The 25,117-nt window shown below is 39.9% G+C and overlaps 1 protein-coding gene across 2 annotated transcripts in view; it reads left to right on the top strand.

The window, feature by feature from the left end:
- Positions 1-25,117, top strand: part of PPARG (peroxisome proliferator activated receptor gamma) — a 112,125-nt gene that overhangs the window by 85,062 nt on the left and 1,946 nt on the right. For both annotated transcript variants that reach the window (XM_024211982.1, XM_024211981.1), the window contains 2 exons: positions 1,335-1,534; positions 10,547-10,997. In XM_024211982.1, the coding sequence (XP_024067750.1) occupies positions 1,335-1,534; positions 10,547-10,997 (651 nt within the window). The remainder of the gene's footprint in view (positions 1-1,334; positions 1,535-10,546; positions 10,998-25,117) is intronic.

Genomic DNA, 25,117 nt, shown 5'->3' with positions numbered 1-25,117 from the left:
TGCTTTTGTGTCATCAAAGATTATTTTGAGTTTATGAAAGTGCTATTTCTGGCCCAACAACACCAGTGTAAAAAGGAGTATTCCATGTTTCTCATAACAGGAAAGAGGCAAGCATAATCCAAAGGAAGTGTCCCCAGTTTAGCCATTTGGAAGTACTAAGCTAACAATGTTTTTTACCTTTAAAGGGAGAAGACATTGACAATTGGAAAATCTTTATTTATAGGTTTTTTTTTTACCTGTTCCTAAACCAAGACCACAAACTTTTTTCCTTTTTTGGGGGGGTGGGGGTGGGGGGAGGGGAGAGTGACTTTTTCGCTCTGATGCTCTTTCTATCTTATTTTCTTAAGGGTCATGTAGATTTAATTCCATTTACTGAAATCTATATATTGTAAAAAAATAGTCTGTTAGGAAACATATCTTACTGGCTTATTTGAAAGATTTTTCAGAATCATTGCCCATGTGTGTAAACAGTCCTTTGGATGGTACACATTTATAAGTTGTAAAGATGTGTGCCTTGTATCCCGCCTTACATTTGAGTTGGGTAATTGTGAGGTATTGTGAGTAGGTGAGCCCTTCGCCACTCTGTCAACACAGCACACATACAGACAGAGTTAGCATTCAAATCTCACCCCTCTGGGGTTTTCCTTTATTATTAACTTAAGGGCAATTAGCAACCTTTTGTCAAGCTGCCTTCTAAAATTGCTGTTTCTAGGGATTTTACCTGAAAGACCTCCTGTTTGACCCCTTAATTCCTCTCAGAATAACATTTCATAGTACTTTATATATTAATCACTATATAGATATTAACTAATTGATTCTCACAACACGTCTGTGAAGTAAGTAAGCATTCCCTTTTTGCTAAAATCATACAATGAGTGAACCAGGATTAGAACTCAGAACTTCCTGACTTTTAATCCTGCACTCGGTCCAACAGACAACACTGGCTTTACTTAAAGGCTCTCCATTTTTTATCCTCCTGAGTTGGGATTAATTAGACTCACCTGGTCTGACTATCAGATGAGTCAGAAGAATAGCTCTGCATTTCCATGCAGGCTCCTAGAACCTGACACCTTTTCACAAGGACATCCTAGCTGACTGTATGGGTATCCAGATTGTTTCCTCCTTTAGTTTTGTTCTTGTGACAATTCTCTGAACCCTTTCAACTGCTTGTCTACTCTATTGGGTGAAGTCATTTTTCTGCCACTTGTCTAAGCACTCTGAATGAAAATGAAACTCTGGAATGCTCATTATGAAAGGTGACAGAAAATATTATTTTAAAAATATATTTGTGTTTAGATGCAGCTGTGACTAATGTAACAATTTGTCTTCTTCAGCTATCAGGTTTGGGCGAATGCCACAAGCTGAGAAGGAGAAGCTCCTGGCAGAGATTTCCAGCGACATCGACCAGTTAAACCCAGAGTCTGCTGATCTTCGAGCCCTTGCCAAGAACTTGTATGACTCATACATAAAGTCCTTCCCTCTGACCAAAGCCAAGGCGCGGGCGATCTTGACAGGAAAAACGACAGACAAATCAGTTAGTTTTCTCTGTTTTTTTTAAAGTAAATGATTTACCACATTGACAACACACTAAAAAAAACCCAACCCTTTGCTGTTGGCAGTTACATATTTCAAGCTGTGTCTGAAACACAGGAAATGTTTTTAGATAGGATAAGTAAACATAATTTGAAAAATCTCCAAGTTCACCTAGTAAAATACTTGAAATCAGTACAAGAATTTGAAGGTCATCTTAACCTTTTTGTACTCCTCGATCCATTCTTCCTATTTCCCCTGTCCTCCACCATAGTTTATCTTACACATTATCTCTGTAATAGGTCTATCTGTTAGAGGATAGACAGCAATACTATTGCAAGCATCCATACAGTAGTGTATTACCAGTACCAGCTGTGAACCCAAGATATGTTCTAAACCCATGTAGTTAAATGATGATAGTCATATCCTCCTTGGTTTCCTGCTTTGTAAGTGTTGAATGATTCACGGAACCAGCACTGTCACCCACTCCCCCCAAATATACTGCGTGTTCCTAAGATATAATGATGAGTTCCTGCATTTAAGTTAGTTATCTTGGTTAGTTCAGTATCCTGTGGTGTTAGAACTTAAATTTTAAGGAAACACATTATAGGAAAATCTGTGTAAGTTAGCAAAAAATGTATATGTATTTGTGGGTTCCCTTGAAAAATGCAACATGTAAAGAGTTTTTTTATTATACAGCAATATCTCTGTAAATCAGTATAAAAGTATGCATCTATGGCCTGGTCCACACTACCCCCCCACTTCGGACTAAGGTACGCAAATTCAGCTACGTTAATAACGTAGCTGAATTCGAAGTACCTTAGTCCGAACTTACCGCGAGTCCAGACGCGGCAGGAAGGCTCCCCCGTCGATGCCGCGTACTCCTCTCGCCGAGCTGGAGTACCGGCGTCGACGGCGAGCACTTCTGGGATCGATCCCAGAACATCAATTGCCTGCCGTCGGACCCTCCGGTAAGTGTAGACGTACCCTATGACATCCTATTAAACACAGTGGAGTTTTGTTTTATCATCATTCAACTACATGAGATAAAAAACTTTTCCAAAAATAACAGCTATTGGTGTTGATGTGTTTCCTTAGGCTGAGTATCAGGGAGTTTGTTAGTTAGGACCGCACTGAGGCCAATTGATTTGATTTTCTTTGATATTTTCTAAGGCAGGAAAGAATTTCACACTATTTGATTGCTACTAAAGGCTTGTCTTCACTACAAAGTTAACTCGAGTTATAATTCAAGTGATGCCCCAAACTCAAGTACCATCCACACACAAAAATCCTTCCCTCAAGTGTGGCAGTGTTTTAACTCAATTTGGCTGGCCCCTCAAGAGGTATAGGCTAAAGCATAATTTGTCACTTGCTAACATGACTGTTCTGTAGTGTGGACTCAGGCTAGCTCCACTGTAATGCCGCTAGTCCTCCAACATCTTCCTACATGTGCCCAGGATAGACAACTTTTCACACAGTTCACTGGGAAAGAATTCATAGAGCGGTTCAGCTTCCTGCAGAGCAAAGAACCATGAGATACGTCCCTAAGAATTTTTAGTGCCACATATGAATAAGTGTAACACCCGTGCAGACATAGCAGCCCAACTGTTATTTTGCAACATGCCCACTCTCTCTCAAGCTAATCTAACTCAAAAGCAGTAACTTGAGTGTAGATAACTTAACTCTGCAGTTAAGACATACCCTAAACTTGCAAAAGAGCCAGTGAGAACAGTTATAATCTGACCTGCCTTGGTATTAATATGCTTAGTAGAAATTTTGCTTCTATGCATGTATCTGATTTGGGAAGTGAACTGTTTTATGGATTTGTGTTTAGGCTTTGGATCAAACCCATAGAGATCAGTCAGGTATAGAATAATCATCAAAATGGGCATTGCCAAGTTGATCCTTACACTTTAAGAAGATTTGCATGCATATTTTATGAATAATTATAAGCAATAGAGGTGTGTGAATCATTGACAACAAAATTAAGAGTCTCAAAGTTTGCCAAATTTTTGCACTGTAATGTGAATAAAAAATTAGTGCACTAAAGTGGACCTATTATGAAACCAAAATATTTTCATTAAGAAAACACATGAAATAGTCACTTCATGTGGGTTTGCTTCAAAACTTTAACAGCAGCCATTGATCTCTGCCATGTGACATGGGTATTACTTTTTCTCTCCCTGACCTACGTCACACAACTGAGATAAAAAAAAAAAGAAATAAGTCTTTTACCAAGACATTTGTGTATCTCAACTTTCTTGCACAGATTACAGCATGTACAAAATATCAGGTGCATATGACTAAGTGAAATGATGTTAGCAAGAATTTCACTAACAATATTTTGCTGTTTTCTACAGCCCTAATAATATCACATTCCATTTACTGTATTTACTTGCCTTTGAGGTCTAATTAGCCAACTGCAGTGCCTCTAGAAGATAGGCTTACACATTGGAATATGGTAGAAAAGAGGGAGGTGCTGCACAATCTGTGTACAGCTGGCCTTTCCAACAGGAGATCAGCATCTGGCAAGAAGAAAACAGATGCTATGCTAGGGATATTCTGGTTCTGAATGGGGTACCATATGTACAGTGATCCCAGGCAGAGATTGGAGGGGAGAATAGAAGTTGTGCATATAGTACATTTCTCCATGTGTATATGTGGTATTTAAGTCCTTTCATCCTAGAGAATCCCAGCCCTGCAGCTTCACTCTGCAGCTGCTCACTCTGCCTTTCTTTCAGCTCCCTCTTAAGCGTCTCACTATGTTACAATAAGCAGGAAAGCAGTTGACAGAAGGAGCAGTGAGAAAGGGAGGGAAAAGGACACCAGCAGTTCTAGACTGCTGCTCTTCAGGCATGAGAGTAGCTCATGTAGGTAGAGGACAATGCTGAAAGGCAAGCAGTTTTTTCCCCAACCTCTCTGTATCCTGAACAGAGGGCAGAGAAGCACAGTGGTAGTTTCCTTGTGTCTCATGTCCCATGAATTCAAATGGAAGGCAGGCCAGCCAATTTCTTTTTCTTGGAGAGAAAGTTCTGACCTGAGAAACTCCACCACTTGTAGCAGTGCCATTTTTTTAAAATTAGGAAGTAGAGCAGCTTTCCTGATTGCATTTTCTCTCATCCCATGTGTGCCACTGTATTAATCAACAATGGATACGGATGTTGTCCAGATCTTTCTGCTAAAATAACCAGTAGTGAAACATTTAATAGTATCAGCATTTAAACTGTTAGGTTTCAGAGTCAACACCTCATTGAGAAAAAGGGGCAGTTCAGATCTTTCTTAAACCCTGATTCTTATCTCTGTTTTAAACTCAGTGCCGTTATTCCTAATTCACACACCAGAGTATCTGAGATCAGAAATAAGTTCTTGGAGCTATTATTTATATCTCTCTGCAGACTCTGTCAAAGACTACTGCATTGGTCCTCAATAGGGTTATCAACCCTCCAGGATTGTCCTGGAGTCTCCAGGAATTAAAGATTAATCTTTAATTAAAGATTATGTCATATGATGAAACCTCCAGGAATACATCCAACCAAAATTGGCAACCCTAGTCCACAACTAGAAGGTTTTCTTCCTGAGCAGTAGGGCTAGGAACTATTTTTCAGGGACTGCTTAAATCCTACATAATTGAAGAGTGTAAAATTTTGGGGACCAAAGGTCTCTTCCTAGTTGCAAATTAGCATTGCCCCCTATTTATAAAGGATGTTGAAAGCCTTATTTAATAGATAATTGTTTGTTTGTTTATTATGAATAAGAGAGAGATAGATGATTGTTTTGTATAACAGTTCAGATCTCACTGCTCATATGTTTGTGGTAGAATTAATTAGCTGACTCAAGGGCAAGAGTGGTCTGCCAGGTTATAGTAGCTAACATCCAAGCCATCAGAGCAGGATCAAACTTAATTATATTGTTTTTTGTCTTTTTTTAATGTATACTGCTGATTTTCCAATTTCTTGCCTCATAAAAGGAATCTTTATACATTTTTTTAAAAACTGGTCTCATTCTTCCATGTTAAACTCTGTAAACCAGATTCTGACCTTATTTATGCTATTGTATGTAACAGAGTTTGACTCTAAATTGTGTGTTTATGTACTAAGAATGCCACCAGCTATTCTCACATACTTAAACTGATGCAATTAGAGTTAATATTAAACCAAGCAACTGTCTGCATTATCTAATGTGTTCATGCTGATTGGACATCTAAACAGAATTGACTGAGGCTCTGACCCTGCAAACACTTATGCACACAAATAATTTTATGTATATGAGTAGTCACACTCAGGTCAATAGTAATACACACTGGCGTAATGTTATTCACATAAAACTGTTGGTAGGATCGAGACCTAAACACCCAGCATGCCCTGGGCCCAGTGTAAAGTTTGGGCAGGAGTTGTTAGGGGTGAACTCTTCTTCATTTGTTCCAAGTTTGTGGTAGGACAGCACATTCACAATTTTCATTCTGAGAAAGCTGCGTGAGATCTGAATGAACTGTACTGCTATGCTTTGTTGGGTGGTTAATTAATAACTGTCTGGACTTTTTTCAGAGTAGCAGCCGTGTTAGTCTGGACTTTGGAAGTGACTTGGTAATACCTGAATGTTATGCTGATGCAATGCTCATGCAATGTATATAGCGTACCATCACATGATGCTCTATTTAAACCAATCACCAGGCTAGAGTCTGCCATAAAACAATACATAAATAGACAAACCCCTATATAATTGCTACCACTTTTCAGGCCATGTTTACATACCACTGGAAGAGTGGATGCACTCAGTCAGTAAATAATGATTAAAACTTTTATATTATTTGTACTGTAATGGACTTTGTGCTATGGAACATCAAACTGTTTACTATGGGCACAGTTTAAATTTATACCGTTTTTAATTGCAGTAGCATCTGCGTCACCTGAAAATGATTGGATATGCTAAGGTAGTATGTGGAATCTAAAATTACTAAGTAACAAGTCCTCATCTGGAATGTACAGCACTCACCAGCCATGGCAAAATTAGCTTCAGGTTACAGAGTTCATTTGAGCCTTTAAATTACATTTTTTTCTTGGCTATTGTCAACTCTTTTTGTTTTTCATTGTGTAATATGAGTGGGCTGAGCTGCACTGAAGTATTGTTATCAGCATAGCAGAACAGTAAGCAGGGAACAGATGTTATCCATGATAGGGCTAGCTCAGTGGTTTGAGCATTAGCCTGCTCAACCCAGGGTTGTGTGCTCAATCCTTGAGGGGGCCATTTAGGGATTGGGGCAAAAATCTGTCAGGGACAGTAATTGGTCCTGCTGTGAAGGCAGGGGACTGGACTCAATAACCTTTCAAGGTCCCTTCCAGCAATATGAGATAGGTATATCTCCTTATAACAAATGATGCTTTTCTCAAGTTTTGGTGCTGGAGGAGCAACTAGGAATCATAGAATATCAGGGTTGAAAGGGACCTCAGGAGGTCATCTAGTCCAACCCCCCCTGCTCAAAGCAGGACCAATCCCCAGACAGATTTTTGCCCCCAATCCCTAAATGGTCCTCTCAGGGATTGAACTCATAACCCTAAATTTAGCAGGCTAATGCTCAAAGAATTGAGCTATCCCTTCCCCAGAGACTGATCCAGCAGTAATGAAAGTAGATGTTTAGTAGGCTACACTCATGGAGTCATTATTCCATCCAGTTATTTATATGAAAAATATTCTGCTGTTGTCAGGACTGGAAGAACATGTGCAATAATCCTTGAGACATATCTATCCTTTTCCTACTATGTGCTTTCACACATCTTGAAATTTAAAAGATAGTGTCATAGTACTGTAGGCAAACAGTTAGTGATGTATCTTACATTGTCTTGTATTTTGACTGAAACGAATGGCCTGTTGCTAGGTTTGCCGGCTGGTCACTTTTATAATGGCACATCCAGTTTCATTTTAGGTCTTGTCTGCATAAGAAAATTGTGCTAATTTAACTAAATTGCTTTAGAAACTGATTTAATTAAATTGGTGCAACCTTCTTATATGGATACTTTTGTTTCAGGTTTCAGAGTAGCAGCTGTGATAGTCTGTATCCGCAAAAAGAACAGGAGTACTTGTGGCACCTTAGAGACTAACAAATTTATTAGAGCATAAGCTTTCATGGGCTACAACCCACTTCTTCGGATGAGTGCCTCATATCAGTTTAGCTTAACTAGGCTTCTAAACTGATTTAATTAAATTGAAACAATGTTCTTATGCAGACAAACCCTTCCAAGTGGATTGTATGAGCAGGGACCCCATCTACTACTACTATCTTTGAAACTGCTTTTAAGTCTCTGCAGCCAGACTACAAGAAGTTAAGTCTTTAAGAATCAGTGCCCATAGAAAATAACTTGTTGCATTTGGAAGATAAAGATATTTGTTGTAGTGATGATAGGAATTATGTAACCAGATGGGATGCTTTGTATGCTCATTTACATGCCAGTACCCAGAATTTTCAGGCATCTTACTTCTATTTCATAGCAGGAACCTGAGATCCAGGAACAAAGCAAACAGGTATGATGGGCTTGTAGGTAGGTGCATTGAGTCCTTGTCAGAGAGCAATGTAAATTATTTTGCAGGAGTGGCATTGCAAATCTTCATTTTGTAAGCATTGTCAAAGAATAGCAGGATTTTCTTGTGCTGACTTTAAATATCAAAAAAGACTAGTCAAAGACAATAACAAATACATTCCTCAGAGAGACTGCACAGTTCCCAAGACTGATTTCTAAAGGTCTGGTTCCAAATAAAATACTTACAAAGGTATTAAAAGGTTTTACCACCAGATTTTTGTATATTCTTTGTATATTTTAGAGTGATCTGGATTGCTTGGTAACCAGGGCACAACCAGACAATATGCATTTTAATATAGTTAAATGTAAATACATACATGTAGAAACAAAGAATGTAGGCCATACTTAAAGGATGGAGGGCATAGTGAATAATCAGTTCAACTTAAGCTCCCAGTGTAACACTGTGATCAAAATAGCTAATGCAGTCCTTGGATGCATAAACAGGGGAATCTCACATAGGAGTAGAGAGGTTATTTTACCTCTGTATTTGGCACTGATGCAACCCCTGTCCAGTTCTAGTGTCCTCAGTTCAAGAAGGATGTTAATAAATTGGAGAGGGTTCAAAAAAGAGCCACAGGAACTATTAAAGGATTAGAAAACATGCCTTATAGTGACAGACTCAAGGAGCTCAATCTATTTAGCTTAACAAAGAAAAGGTTATGGGGTGACTTGATTACAGTCTATAAGTATCTATATGAGGAATAAATATTTTAATAATGAACTCTTCAGTCTAGCAGAGAAAAGTATAACATAATCCAATGGCTGGAAGTTGAACCTCGACAAATTCAGACTGGAAATAAACTTTGGTATGTGTAGAATTGAGGCAGAAAAGTAAATGCCAAATAGAAATATGTAGCATCTTGTGGTTATTTATTATTTTATTTTGCTTGAATAAGAAGGGGATCAAACATTCACAGCTACATACGTAGGTCTCGGTTTGAAGAAATATTTCTGCAGCTGCAACACAATAGAGTGGTACTAAAGATAGCTGATATCTTACAAATTGTAGCTCTCCCTTATCCACATCTCTTTCTCCCCTCTCAAATGTAACATTGTGGTTTTCCACCCAATTTCACAATTAAACAATTAAAATTGTATGTTTCTTAGAAGCAGAACATGATCCAATTGTTGGCCCATGTTTAAATTACTTTTTTGGGAGTCAGTAACTTAGGGCCTGATCCAGTGCTCATTGAAGTCAATGGGTAGAATACATGAAGGCTAAAAGGCATGTTAGAAATTATACCTCTCGTGTTTCTTACTTCAGTTGAGGTGAATAACAGATAATTACTTATGTGTGGGAAAATGGAGGGAAGAGAGAGTGAATTGTCGGGGGGAAAAACAAATATTACCAAATGATTTGGGAGGGTGCATTCTTTGTTTTTCCCAAATAAACTAATACAATCCTGGGTAAATGATGCATGTACTTTATTTAAATAATTTGGCGCCAAGGATAGAGATTCCTAAGATAAATTCGTAGTATTCACTTGTCCACTTCTTTTAACAGTTCTTGTCATTGGGCTTCACATCTGTTTATTCCGAAAAAGATTGTTTCCAGATCATAGAAAAATAATTTTGCTGCCATTAGTTTTGCTAATTTGTTTTCAAATTGACTTATTCTAGTTGGGTATTTTTAACAGGCAGACTCATTGTTGTGACCTGAATTTGCTTTATTCTAGTTTACTTTTTTGCATCAAGGACCTTTTTTTCTCATTAACAAGTTACTTGAGTTTAAAAAACTCTTAAGTCCTTTAATATATCAGTGTAACAGAAGATGCCATTTACAAGATAGTCACGGTAAAACAGTTTTGATTATTTGTAACACTTACTAGGACTTGCATTTAAAAATGAGCATAACAGCATATGAAGTAATATAAATGTGAACATATTGTGTCTATAGAAAAAGTATTGTACCAACATAACTACAAATTAAACATTTAAGGGTAATATATTATTGGATGTAAACTATTAAAATACATGTTAAAGAGATAATATTCTTTTATTAACAAACTTTCTGAACTTTGAATTCTTATAGTAAAACACTTGTGAAACTAAGAGAGGACAAAAACATTAATAGACACTTTTTAGGAGTGAAAATCAGTTCTGTATTTTAAAAGAAATTGCTTTCCTTGAATTATTTAAAAAATTACCCTCTCCAAAACCCAAAACTCCAGGAAGTGGGTTCCCAGCAAGTGTAGGAAATCTGTAGGAATTACTTGGCCTTTCTGCAAACCATTTTTAATGCTGGAAGAAAGTTTGCTTCAGTGGATTTATCTGAATTGTAACCCAAAAGCAAAACTATTAGATATATTGATGTGTATTTAGACATCCCATTTCAACTTTCATGGGTTTTTTAACAATGGTTTATGCCTTTATAGTATTTCAGTAGGACAATGTATGTAAGAAGGACACATGAAACTCAATCCCATTTTTACTTTTCTTTTTAGCCATTCGTTATTTACGACATGAACTCCTTAATGATGGGTGAAGATCAGATCAATTGCAAACATGTGACACCCCTGCAGGAGCAGAACAAAGAGGTGGCAATTCGCATCTTCCAGCGGTGTCAATTTCGCTCAGTGGAGGCAGTGCAGGAGATCACAGAATTTGCCAAAAGCATTCCAGGTTTTGTGAACCTTGACCTGAATGACCAAGTAACTCTCCTGAAATACGGTGTCCACGAGATCATATATACATTGCTGGCCTCACTGATGAATAAAGATGGAGTTCTCATATCCAATGGACAAGGATTCATGACGCGGGAGTTTCTGAAGAGCCTGAGAAAACCTTTTTGTGACTTTATGGAGCCCAAATTTGAGTTTGCTGTGAAGTTCAATGCACTGGAACTAGATGATAGTGACCTGGCAATATTTATAGCTGTCATTATACTCAGTGGAGGTAAGCACTGCCTTATTTAATACACAATTTTATATAATAGACTTGCTACTTTTAACTCCTGTGAAAACAGGACAAGGGATCACTACTAAGAGATCGAGACCAGATTGCTTAAATGTACCTTTGATCAGCTGTCTACTGACTTGATATTCCTTGCCTTCCTTCAGTCATTCCTTCAAACTGCCAGTGCAAATGTGCTGTTGTTACTGATTGAGTTGGACATGCCTGCTGAGTCAGCAGTATTTTTCATCTTAAAAAATTTAAATCAGAACTGTCTTACTTAAAACAGGAAGGGTGGGAATCTTACCAGCAAAACCATTTAAAAGTCACCCTACTGTAGTAAGAATTCTTTTACACCTACAATTAGCTTGTGCAGCCTCTTAATTTTATATTAATAGCTTGGATTCAATAAGAATTTCAAATGAATAAGTACTCAGCACTTGACTCTCAGGAATGTAAGGTTATTTGAATTCAGTCAATGCTATTGACCCACATAGGGTTTTGTTTACCTTAAAAAGAAAAAAAAAAGAATGAGTTACTCAAGAAAGTGAGAGCCTATTAACAGTAGGAAAAAAACATGCCCTCATGGTTTGCTCAACCTTTTCCATGCTTCTAGGCTAATAGCAATGTCTATGCTTTGTGGACAGAATGGGTACAGAAGTTAAGGCATCAATGTGTGTGCAATGTCTTCAACTTTCTGCCAAAGAGGACAGTGAATTTTCACTCTTCTTTAAAAGAAGCAATTGGTATCGCCTGCCTTTTTCTAATTCTGCCACATCTCTGGTATTCTGTGGATCAGTTTTCAGGCAGCTGTCCAAAGCAGCACTCTTTCCATAGAAAACCAGATACATCAAGCCTACACTGTAGGCCAGAGTCAGCTCTTCTATGCTGGTGCAGCCCCATTGACTTCAGTGGTGTTGTACAACTGTAACCCAAATGAGAATTTGGCCCAGCTGGCCTGTATGCTTATTCTCAGTTCTGCACAGATGTCATGGCAGGCCTGTTCTGAATTCAGGTCTGCAACACAGCAAAGCAGAGTGCTTTTTTATTGAATTATCTTTAAACATAAACACCATATGCTAACCTACAAAAATCAAACATTTTGTTTGGAGTATGTTGTTATGTATGATATACCATACATCATGTTTAAATTAATGTAAAATTACTTTCTGGCATTCTGTTTCATTCAGGGAAAATATCACAACATGTTCTATTAGACTAGCTAAATCCACTTCAAACAAGTACAATTCTTCTCAGAAGACCTTTGCTTGAGCAAGACTTTCAATCAAATGGATCCCTGAGGACTTTGTATTAATTCAATAAAGCAGAATATGATATGAGTACATTTTTGGTTGGCTGGGGGGGATGGAATTATACAAGCTTAAAAAGACACTCCAGAAAGTGAGCCAATAAAGTCTGAGTTTTCTGATATTACAGAAAAGTTAACAGATGAGAAACAGGCCTTTTAAAGCTCTCCCATTTCTAATTGAAAAAAGGGAACTCATAATCTGTAGCTGCAAAACTGGGTCTGTTAAATTTCAGTGGTGTTTGTTTTGCATTAGAGGAAACAAGTATGAGGTAAGTCATCTTACGTTTTGGATCCCAGGAGGAGAATAACCCACTAAGAAATGTTAACTTCTGTGAACCAGATTAATCAACCAATAATAATTTTTCTTATAAAAATAATCTGAAAACCAAGATTCATGAACCACTTTCAGAATTTAATTAATTAGTTTTAATTAGTTCAGAATCTCATCTAGTCACTGTACATACAAATCCTATAGTTTTCTGATATGAAAACAGATGTCTGAAGGTGATATCTTTCTACCTGCTTTCAAGACTGTTTTAAAATAAGAAAGACGATGTTTTGAAAAAGCTCATCCCTTATCTAAGACAATGACATCTCGCTTCCTACTTGGGGATGTCCTCTAGTCTATAGAGTCAAATTGTACATATAACAAACTAATTTTTATAATCTGTATTCCAGCTGTAGTTTATATTAATATGGTCTGTGGGAGTACATGAAGAACAGTGTTCCTTCTTTGCAGTAGGTAATTTAATACAGACAGGTCCGACAAAGTATGGAAGTGAAACCCTGCTCTTTTGGATGCTCTTGCTGATGTTTCAGTGGTAAGTTAGCCTACCAAAATATTGAAGAATCAGGCCAGTGTCACCTGAAATTATGAGTTCTAAAACCACTATGTCTTTATTCAGAGGCCACTGACTCAAAGAATACTGTAATGTTAAAGCCACCTCAAAAAGTCTTTGGGATATATGTTGCAATACCATAGAAAGGGGCGGAGGCAGAGGGGGAAACTTAGTGACTGCTCTCAGAAACTTACAAAAACACTCCAGCCAAATGCTTTGTTTCTGTATAAGTGATTCTGTCATTGCCTAGGGAAGTAATGTTGGATACACTTTCTCCTTAAGTAGTACCTCTTACACTGTTTAAAGAGAAGAAGAAAGAAAAGAAGAGCTGGAGATATTTCCAGCTGAAACATTACACAGGAAAAATTTCTGTTTGTGAAATGAAATCATTTGGAATTTATCACAGTTTCTCTGAAACTTATAAATTGCTTGAGACTGAAACAGTAGCATTTATGGCCTATTTTACAAGGCAAAATGCCCACATCAAAATGACAGAGAGAAGCGACAAATTAACCATAATGGCAACAAATTAAAAATAATTGCACCTCCACAGTCACCCACTTGAGTTCTAGTTGAGCCATTCAAAGCACAGTGGGCCAGCTCATTCAGTTTCAATCACTTCAAATGTTGCACTGTGCTCATTATTATAATGCTAAACAGCTGTTCTTAATGTGCCTTTGTACATTTTGCTTAAAAAGAATACTGAAAATGTTTAATTCAAGCAAAAAAAATTAATTACATAAAAAAAATGCTGATGAGACAGAGTTGCCGTTCATGAGCAACAGAATAATTCCCATTTCTTAAAAGAGACATTTTTTATCCCATTGTTAGCAATGTAAAATTTTCATCAGAGCATTTTTTTTAGTTACTGTAATTTTGAGAAATGCATTCTGGTAAAATGAGATTTAGAAAAATGTTTTCAGAAAGGTTTTTTTCATTTCCTGTCATCACCTGCCATCTAGCCCCACATACACCTAGAGGCAGATCCTCAGCTGCTGTGAATGGTCACAGATCCAGTGAAATCAATGCTAAGGTTGCCTCAACCTCTTGCAGGCCATTAAAAACAAGAACTCTAGGATGATAGATGTATTTGCTGTTCTGTGACACCCATGCAACCCTGGCCTCAATAGGTAAATGGTTGTGCTATTTAACAGTAAAAATTTTATTAAAGTTAATGTTTAAAATCAAATTTACACAAGTTAAGAGGGACGGTACTGTACATGTGGGGTCAGGCTTGGGTTATAAGGGATTACAAGCATCGGTTACAAGGTTCACGAGATACATACATAGTACATAACCAGCATAGACCCAGATTGGGGTGCAGGAGTTTTTAAAACGTCAGTGGATAAGTGGTCTCGGGTATGCCACCCATAGAATGTATTTAGAGTCCAAGTCAGTATTGGTGTAGTGAATAAGTATGTGGGTGAGGTGTGTCCCTTGGTTCATCAAGGAAGGAAGTGGGTTTTTTCCCTGACCGGCGTTCTCGATTACTTAACCCGGTACTAACAGTGTCCCATGATGTGCTCCATGTAGATGTCTCTGGACCACTACTAAATTAGAAACATTCGAAGAAGCTGAGTAGTGTGTTCAAAGGAAGCCCTTGAAACAGGAGATCTGTTTCAAGGAGATCTGAGAGGGAGCAGCCTGTAGACTATATAAGATTTTCAGCAGTTCCATCGAGAAAAGGACTGTTTCTTCATGCAGTATTTTCTTTCTTTAAAAAAAAAATCCTGTAAATAAGCTTGTGAATAGTGCCCTATTGATACCCCTGGAGATCTTGATCTGCAGAACATCTATGGCACTGGATATGCAGGCTTCCCCCTACAGTCCTGCCAATGTGCTGCAACACTGACCTAGAAGGGCTGCCTTTAAGGGGTGAGAATAGTTCAGGCTTTATACCCATTCAGTCCTTAAACTGGCTGTCAACAAGGGCGGATTTAAGACACCTTTTCTCTGGTAAAAGGATTGCAACTATATGCTCATTATTAGGGTCCTGCCAAATTCACGGTCCATTTTGGTACATTTCATGGTCTTAGGATTTTAAAAATTGTAAATGTCATGACTTCAGCTATTTAAATCTGAAATTTCACGGTGTTGTAATTGTAGAGGGTCCTGACCCAAAAAGGAGTTGGTGGGGGCCACCAGGTAATTGTAGGGGGGGGGTGCGGTACTGCTACCCTTACTTCTGTGCTGCTGCTGGCGGGGGCACTACCTTCAGACCTGGGCAACTGGAGAGCGACGGCTGCTGGCCAGGAGCCCGGCTCCTTAGGCAGAGCCACTTCCAGCAGCAACACAGAAGTAAGGATGGCATGGTATAGTATTGCTACCCTTGCTTCTGTGCTGCTGCCTGCAGAGCTGGGCCCTTAGTCAGCAGCTGCCACTCTCTGACTGCCCAGCTCTGAAGGCAGCAGCACAGAAGTAAGGGTGGAATGGTATGGTATTGTTGCTGCTGGCGAGGTGCCGTGTTCAGAGCTAACTGCCGCTCTCCGGCCACCAGCCGCCACTCTCCAGCCACCCAGCTCTGAAGGCAACACAGAAGTAAGGATGGAAATACCACGCCCCCCCTAAAATAACCTTGCAACCCCCCCAAAAAACCCTTTTGGGTCAGGACCCCCAATTTGAAAAACGCTGGTCTTCCCTGTGAAATCTATATAGGATAGGGTAAAAGCACACAAAAGACCAGATTTCATGGTGGGAGACCAGATTTCACGGTCTGTGATGCACAGATTTCACTTTTGGTAGGGCCCTACTCATTTCATAGGCAGTCATTATCTTTCAAGTTGGAAGGCCACTTGCTCCATACCAAAAGAGAAAAGTCCTACATATAAACATTTATGATGGGGAAATGATGCTTGAAAAACTAATATTTTTGCATCAAAATGGAAAGAAATCTCATTGTTTAATAGGAGATATCAAAGTAATGCAACCAGACTGAAAGGGAAATATTAGGTTTCAAAAGTGGTCTGTTTTGTGCCCATTTCTGAATTAATTTGAAAGCACGCTTTTTCTCCGCACTAGCATACCCTCCTTCGTATAAAGTTTGTAATTGACAAGATTACTGGAAAAGAGACAAAAGTTTGTTGATGGAGGCTGCAAGGGAACCTCTGTGAGAGGAAGGCCAAAGGGGAAGAAGGAAAGGGCTTTTTCTATTGTTCCTGGTCCTCTTTAAGGGGAGTAAGACTTCTAGCTGTGCACATTAATTTGAATTGGATTGGTAGAAAGGAGTATCTCATTTTACAAACTAGCACAGTGGTGAAGGCAATTCTAGGCCTATCCCCTCCAAATATGTGTAAATCGTTGTTTAATTAAGCTAAAGTTAACTGTGTAGAACTTATTCTCCTCTGTGTCTCATTTACTTCTCTGCTGTGGTCTCCTGGTGTTTTTTAATGTTGCCAAAATACGTGGTAAAGAGCTTGAGGTATCTTTAAAATTCTATAAAGCTGAGTGTGGCAGTGGTATGATATTTCTGTGAACCTTTATTTCACTGGTCAAGATCTCATGCCGGTTGCATATAGAGAGAATGAAAATTTGTTTGATTGGCTGTTTATTCCCATTATGTCTCTGTCTTTTTTTGTTCAGGTGTGTTTGAGTTTATAAAATACTTCTCCAAATAGAACTAAAGAACTCTTTTACGTGTATATGTATTTATGGGGGGTTATGTGTATATCCTACAGATAGAAATACTTTTACATATGAAGGACTAGAGCATTTACTACTAAATTTCTGATTCTATTACGTTGCATCCCAACTGTGAAATTGTATTAAGAGAAAGTGAATTAAAACATTGATACACTGAGGCTCTGATTCAGAAAAGCACTAAAGTACATACTTGAGTCCATCCATAATATTAAGTAGATGGGGGTCATGGATCAGTGTTCACATTGCACTCCCCGTCAATACGCGGGCCAGGGAAGCTCATGATCCAACTGGCAGACCAAATTCAGTGATGAATCTTGGTCACGTGCCACCTGAGGCATATTGTGCATATGCTAAGAAGATTAAGTACATGGTTAAGTGTTTTGCTGAATCAGGGTCTGATTGACCCGACACCCTACCTTACCCCAACAATATAGCACACTGAGCACTAAAATGCATGCTTAACTCAGGGCATGGCTACACTTGCAGATGTAGAGCACTGTGAGTTAAACTTGCCTTCGGAGAGTGCAGTAGGGAAAGCGCTGCAGTCTGTCCACACTGACAGCTGCTTGAGCACTGGCATGGCCACATTTGCGGCACTTGGAGCGGCATTTGCAGCGGTGCATTATGGGCAGCTATCCCAGCATGCAAGTGACTGCAACGTGCTTTTCAAATGGGGTGGGGTGGAGTGTGATAGGGAGTGTGTGGTGTATATGTGGGGGGAGAGAGAGTGTGGTTTTGGGGGGCTGAGAGCATGTCAGCATGCTGTCTTGTAAGTTCAGACAGCAGCACATTTCCCCTCCCCTCCGCCTCTCTCTCATTCCACACTAATGGCTTGCATGCTGACTGTCAGAAACGGAGCTTTGAAAGGGCATTTCCACATTCCTACAGGAGTTCAAAACAATGACAAGAGTGGCCACTTGACTTAAGGGGATTATGGGACGTTTCCAGAGGCCAATCAGAGCACAGTAACCCAACACCTCGTTCACACTGACGCCTATGCATTGTAGCCAAGGTACAGCAAACGTTATTCCTCTCGCCAAGGTGGAGTACCAGCAGCGCTGTAGCCGTGGAGACAGAGTGCTGTACGTGCTTTGCCAGTGTGGACGGGGAGTGAAGTAGGGCGCCTGGGGCTCCTTTATTGCGCTGTAACTCGCAAGTGTAGCCAAGCCCTCAGTTTTCACATTTACTTTGCTTTAGAAATTGTAGAGAAAAAGAATCTTTTAGAGCTTTTCCTGTGGTTTTAGAATTAATGTTGGGGAGTTTACCATGCTTACAAACCACTATATTAAATACAAATAAAGTTAAAACAATGGCTTTTTTTAAAAGCACATTCTTAGCATATCTGTACCATATGTGTCTTCAATTTGATTTTTCTTACTTTACTGATCAAACCAAGTTTTTACTTATTAGCAGTTTAGAGCATGTACATCTGGAGTCTATACAGACTCATGCATCATCAGTAAAATGACAGCTTCTGCATCACTGGTGATAATGCACAGCCAAAAAAAAAAGCTAGCTTCACTCTCAGATCCTATGCTGAGTTTGTAGAGCTGAATATTAGAGAAAAATTATCCTTTTGTCTTCTAAACAGAGGTGTATTAAAAGCAGGATCCTTGTGATCCAGATTCCTTGGTTCAGAGTGGATCCCTACACTGTAGTGAGTCTGAGCAGAAGCCCTGACTGACTCTGGGGAGAGAACATACACCAAGAACCTGTCTCTGTGGGGTAAACTGGGATGAAGTATTCTGCTTAGGTAGGAAAGAACAAGGAGTCTGTCAGAGGGTTGGGGGAAAGAAATGTCTCAGGAGAAAGGGATGCTAGAAGTTTTGGAGAATGGAAGCCTTCTTTAGTCTTAATTCACTCCTGCTTATAAATTTAGCAAATTTGTTCAGGAAGTCTCTGAGACAGAATAAATAGGGAATTTACTGGGTCATTTTTGCATAGTCATTCCTCTGACTATAGATGGTCCCAAGCTAGGATTGCCAAACCTCCAGAATTGTCCTGCAGTTTCCAGGAATTAAAGATTAATCTTTAATTAAAGATTATATCATGTGATGAAACCTATAGGAATATGTCCAACCAAAATTGACAACCCTAGTCCAAGCAGTTAAGTCTGGTTCCAGATCCCAACTCCACCACTTAATAGCCCACAAATTTGGGAGAATGTTTGGATCTGGGAATTTGGTCTGACCTGTTGTAAAAAGGTCTGGCTACAAAGTTTGGATCCAGATCCAGACTCTGTCAGTCTAAGTGCACTCGGACCGAGGATTTTGGTTCAGGCCTATCTCTGCTTCTGACTTGTCGGGTCTCCCACTCTATGTTTTGGAGCAGTTCGTGGGCCCAGAGTAGCTGTTCTTTGTTAGCTGCTATATTAAATCATTTAACCACAATATGAAAAATTTGAGGTTTCATCACTGAATATTACCAAGGATTTTAGCATTGACCGTTACAAAATTACCCTTGTAGTAATCATGTTCGAACAATGAAATACTTCCTAATCAGACCAACAACTGCAGATAACTACTGTGGGCTTTGAACCAAAAACCTAATGAGTGCACTGCATGTTACAGAGTGGTAAGTAAAACCCAAACTGCTGAGTCATATCTGCCTCTTCTACAGAAATAGCACTAGAAAAAAAGTGTTCAATCAGCCATTATGTCTATGTATTTTATAATATTACGATTTCGGAATGTGTATTTAAACTCTAAATGACCTTGAATAATGATGATTGTTATAGACATAAAATGTAATGTAATTTTGCATGCTAGCATCAAACCTAGAGACATGCAGATGGACATTTTGGAATAACAAAAAATATAGTTAATTTTAAGGACATTCAAGCCTGAAAGAGGCTTTCAAATATGTAAAACCTATTTTTTGTCTAAGAAAAAGTGAAGTATCACTTTAAACAGATACAGTCAGGTAATTTAGACCCAAAATTTGGGGGTTGTTTTGAAAAAAAATGTTCTACAAATCTCAGAACAATTTTAATTAATTTTTTTCCCAATAATTTAAGACAGTTTATTTGGATTTAAACATTTTCCTGCAGTGTTTCCAAACCAAATGAAATAACCTTGTGCTAATGAATGGGAACCAGAAAGCAAAACTAACCAATAATGAACAAAAAGTGAAATGGTCTAGTTTGCTTCCATTGTCCAAGCCGGGCAAAAGACAAGTAGTTAGCAATGAGTACAACTGGTGAAAAGTAAATTAGACTTTTAAAATACTTTCAGTTTTAATAACCTGAAATGACCTTTGTAACATAGATGAAGAAATAGGTCTTAAAAATTATGATGGTTACCTAAGTTCCCTCTAAGCTGTACAGATACCTATTAAGTGTTGCAGAGGTGCTCAGGGCTGCGTCGGGGAGAGATGCCTCTCCCCAAACCCCGGACCTGCTGCGGCTCCCCTCCCCGGCCCCGACCCAGGCCAGCGCCGAATTTACCGTGGCTGGGGGACAGGTGCCCTTCCCCAGGACCTGACCAAGCCCAGCCCCATACCTGCTGCAGCCGGGGGACAGGCGCCCTGAAACCAGCCCAGTCCCGGACCTGCCGCGGCCAGGGGACAGGTGCCCCTCCCCCAGCGCGAACCTAGACCTGCCGCGGCCGGGGGACAGGCGCCTCTCCCCCCCAGCCCGGGTGCTGCTGCGGGGAGAGAGAGCTGGAGGGGAGTCTTCTCTCCCCACTGTAGCCCCAGGGAGCCATACTGCACCCCAAACCCCTCATCCCCAGCCCCAGAGCCCACACCCCCAGCTGGAGCCCTCACCCCCCCGCACCCCAAACCCCTGCCCCAGCCCTGAGCCCGTCATCCCCAGCCCCATCCCAGAGCCCACACCCCCAGCCAGAGGCTTCACAAACACCCCCGCACCTCAACATGGGTGGGAAAAATTAGAGGGAACACCAGGATGATAGCCCTTTAACAGCTCTTCCATAGCACTGCGCTCTGTGCTTGCAGGGAATGGACTCAATGCGCTCTGTTCTCCAGTAACATTGACAGTTACACCATCCTCCCACTCACATAAGCTGAAAGACAATATCCTGTTTCACCCCTCTCTCATCTTGGTCTTCTCTCACCTTAACAATTGCCACCTATTCATCCTTGGCCCCCCTTCACCTCCTTTCTCTCTACTGTGCTCTATGAAAATGCTGTTGCTAGGACTGATCCACCTCTCCCACTGCTTAGTCTATCCTCTCTTCAAATCTATATGCTGGCTTTGTCTCACTTTCCATGTCAATGTTGTCCCTGCCCATATCGTTGTTTCTCATTTCTATCTACCCTCCTCTAACTATCTATGCCTGAGTGGCATAAGCGCCAGCATGCACAGCACTGTGTCGGCGGGAGACACTCTCCTATAGACATAACGCAGCTACGCAAGTACTCTTACAGCGGCACGGCTGTATTGATTCAGCGGTGCCACTGTAAGCATGTATGTGTAGGCATGGCCTTAGTTTGTACTGACATTCCTAGTGTTTTTATGTAGCCTGTTGTAAAACTAGGCAAATATCTGGATGAGTTTATGTACCCCCTGGATAGGAAGACCTTTGCGTACCCCATGGGGTACCTGTACCCCTGGTTGAGAATCACACATCTATACTCTTCCCAAGGCTCCCAACTAAAGACCCCATGTGTATTTCCCACTCTTGTACCTTCTTCGTAGTGCCACCTCTGCCTGGAGCTCCCTCTCTTTGTGCCCTGAATGACCTCCCTTCCCCTACTAATCCCTTCACAAAAAACACATCTTCTTCTACCCCAGTGAGTGTGGTTAACTTCAAGATGTGCAGGTAATGCTTGCAGCTTCAACCCAAGTGTCTCATAGGTTTGAACAGTATTGTCTTGTGTCTGGTCTAAATAAGCTTCTTGAGACAGAGATGGTGTCATCTTCTCTTTGTAGAAGAGCATAGCATACAAAATAATGGCTCATATCCTGAAGTCATTACTCAGGCAAAATCTCATAGACTCATAGACTCATAGACTTTAAGGTCAGAAGGGACCAATATGGTCATCTAGTCTGACCCCCCGCATGATGCAGGCCACAAAAGCTGACCCCCCCACTTTCCCTTAACTCTGCTGTTGAAGTCTCCAGATCGTGATCTAAAGACTTCAATCTGTTTTACCTTCAATAGGACTTTTCCTTCCTCAGGATCTGGCTTATTGAAAACTAATATTTTAAAAGGGGAGGGATAGCTCAGTGGTTTGAGCATTGGCCTGCTAAACCCAAGGTTGTGAGTTCAGTTCTTGAGGGGGCCATTTAGGGATCTTGGGGCAAAAATCTGTCTGGGGATTGGTCCTGCTTTAAGCAAGGGGGTTGGACTAAATGACCTCCTGAGGTCCCTTTCAACCCTGATATTCTGTGATCCAATAGGCCTTTGCCATCTCCAGCTTCACTGATCCTAGTTTCAGTGCTTCATTATAAAGCCATTAGGCTAGGTTTTATAAAGGAGCCTAAGGAAGTCAGCCACTTAACTCCCACTGAACTTCATTGGAATTTGAATGCCTAATTCACTTAGCCTCCTTTGTAAATCCCAGCCTAGATGCTGACATTCTGGTTTGCTTCAGAGGCCCTGCAAGTCAGATTTGGGGATGATTTGCCTTGATTTGGGTTTTACGTCTGAAAAACTCACACCTTGATAATTCCCAGCATTAAGTGGACAGAGGGGAAATGGAGGCTAATCCCAAGGGAAATAGAAACTATGGTCTTCATGCTTGTTTGACCTGTATTTTGCTGTGCACTGAGTCATATCCAGCTGGTTCAGTTTTCCTCGTCAGCAAGGCAGTGAAATTTAAAGCTATAGCATCCAAAAGACAAAATTATTAACAGCTTAGAAATATCCAGTTGGGAGGTTTATGAAGGATTGATATGAGCAAATGTATATTGTACCAACTTTAATGTACCCAGGTAGTCTGAAAATAAGTCTTGATAATTTATCCTAAGTCCGGTAGGTAGTTTTAAAAATAAGTCTTGATGATATTTCCAAAATCCTCTAGGAAATCAATAAGAAAGTATTGTTCATTTGCAGGTGGTTTTTCTGTTTGCAGATATTTACACTACAAGATATTTTTGGTTATAAAAGTCTAATATTGCCAGTAAACTGGTATATGTTTATATACGTGACCTCTGCCAGCCAAGCACAGGTTAATAATAAAATCAGGATTTATAGTTTTGCAACAAAGGAAGACATTCTTTGAAAATGTACTAAAACATTTGGTATAATGATTTCTGGAAAAAGATTACTATGGTGTGTAGTACACCGAGTGAAGAGGAATAGCTAGTTTCTAGAAAATCCATGCTGATAAATCCTGACTTTCCTCTACATAAATAAATATTTTTGCATCAGTGTATGTAATGATTTCCTCTCTTTATGATTTTGTGATTGCTCTGTTCAATATATACTTGTAAATGCTAGAAATGAGCTTGAGACAAACCCCAAATCCAAGTGCCCCTGAACTTCAAAGCTCAGATTTTGATCTGCAGCTGCATCATACTAACATTCTATTTGAGAAGAACTGGAATGACACATCAAACACTGCTCTTATATAGGAGAGATCGTTGCATTGTGATGAAAATTGCTTTCTCCTCTCCAGATCCAGATCCACCAAAATAACAAGCCACTAGTTTTGGTAACTGAATCCGAGGTTGTTCTGCAGAGCAGTAACCATAGGACTACTAATCTAGCCCTTTATAATGTCCAGGCATGATTCTCCAGTGGACTAAAGTCCTTTTAAGTCACCCTGGTAGAATAAAGGGAGCAAAGATGACCCCTTGACTATATGCACTGTAAAGGGAATCTCCCCATCTGGCATAGAGCTGGTTTAAGGCCTATACACTGACCCTGCTCTCAGTCCTCCTCCAAAGCGACAGGCCAGAGGCAAAGAGGAAATACAGCCAGAGTACAGTGCACTCCAACTATTTTCTGCTTCCCAGGACCTATAGGGGACCATGGTCAGCCCTAACATAAATTAGCTTAGTCCTGAGGTTACTGTAGTTTACACTAGGGGCTGGACAAGCCCCAGGCTTGCTTAGCGCATGGGGATTATAAATGTGGCATAAAGCCATTTTTATTGCCCTCCACATACCCCTTTATTCGTGCCCCAAGCACAGGGATAAAATGATTGAGAATCAGGTCCTCTCTCTTCATAAAAGTGCTTAGCCATAGTTATTTTATCCATGATGGTGTTGAGTTTCTTGTTAAAGTTGTGATTAGTTTCTTGGCTTGTCTGCACCTGGCGTTTCTAACCATTAGTGTAGCTATAGCTGCCCTGGGGCAAACCCCTAGTGTAGACACATTACATCTGTGTAAACCACAGTTTATGCTATGCTTCTTACCCTGGGTTCAGATTGCACCAGTACAAGTGGAGTTTCATAGCAGTGAGATGCATCTCCTGTAAGGGTTTGCACTGGGGGAAGCTATATCAGTTGTAGTTTCACTGGTGACTAAAAACCTAAGTCTATACAAGGCCTAAAACATGGCAACATTGTAAAAGCAAAGTGAAAATGAAGTGAGATTCCTGTAAACCTAGTGCTGAGTTAATCTGGTGACTGGAGAACAGGTACTTCATCTATCAACCCCAACTTCAGCCAGGCAATAATACCACCTAGTGCTTTTCATCAGTAGTGCTTTATAAAGGAGGTAAGCATCATTTTCCCCATTTTACAGATGGGGAAATTGACACAGAGCAGTGACATGACTTGCCCAAGATTACCCTATAGGCCAGTGGCCAAGCTGGGAATAGAATCAAGGTCTCTTGGGTCCCAGTCTAGTGCTTTATCCATTATGACACACATCCTACAGAGTACCTAATCAGCAATGAATTTAGAACACCACCTCTCCTTTCCACACTGGACAGCTCTCCATATAGAAGAAAATACCTCCATTGTGCCCAGATGTATGCACTGCTTGTTATTGATCGACTTGTGAGACTAATCTGTTGGCTAAGCAGTAAAATTATTAACTTCTGCTTTGTCATGGGCACATGTAGGCCATACCCAATGTAAAGTTGGTTTACTTGGTTACATATTAGCAACCTAAGCAGTAACATGTCATTGACAATCATTATCAAATGTGACAATTTAGTGCAATTACAACAGCGTTCGACCATGTCCTTAACTTCTGTGGCCATAGATTCAAATTTTTTATTACATGAAGTTAGATAAATTGCCCTTAGTCATGTTAAGTAATAATGGCCACCACCCAATAAAAGGAGTTGGAGGAGGGAGGAGTTAACAGAACAAATGTTGCTATTAAAGATTTAATCTTTCTGTCAAATGGTTTCACATGAAATAAGAGACCTAAGCAAAGCTATTTTTAAAGAACAAGACATATCAAGATCATGGTAAG

The sequence above is a fragment of the Terrapene carolina genome, unplaced genomic scaffold (assembly GCF_002925995.2).
Source record: "Terrapene carolina triunguis isolate 2854851 unplaced genomic scaffold, T_m_triunguis-2.0 Scaffold232, whole genome shotgun sequence".
Taxonomy (NCBI): Eukaryota; Metazoa; Chordata; order Testudines; family Emydidae; genus Terrapene; species Terrapene triunguis.
The sequence above is the reverse complement of the archived record's forward strand: the minus strand, read 5'-3'. Positions and strand labels throughout refer to the sequence as shown.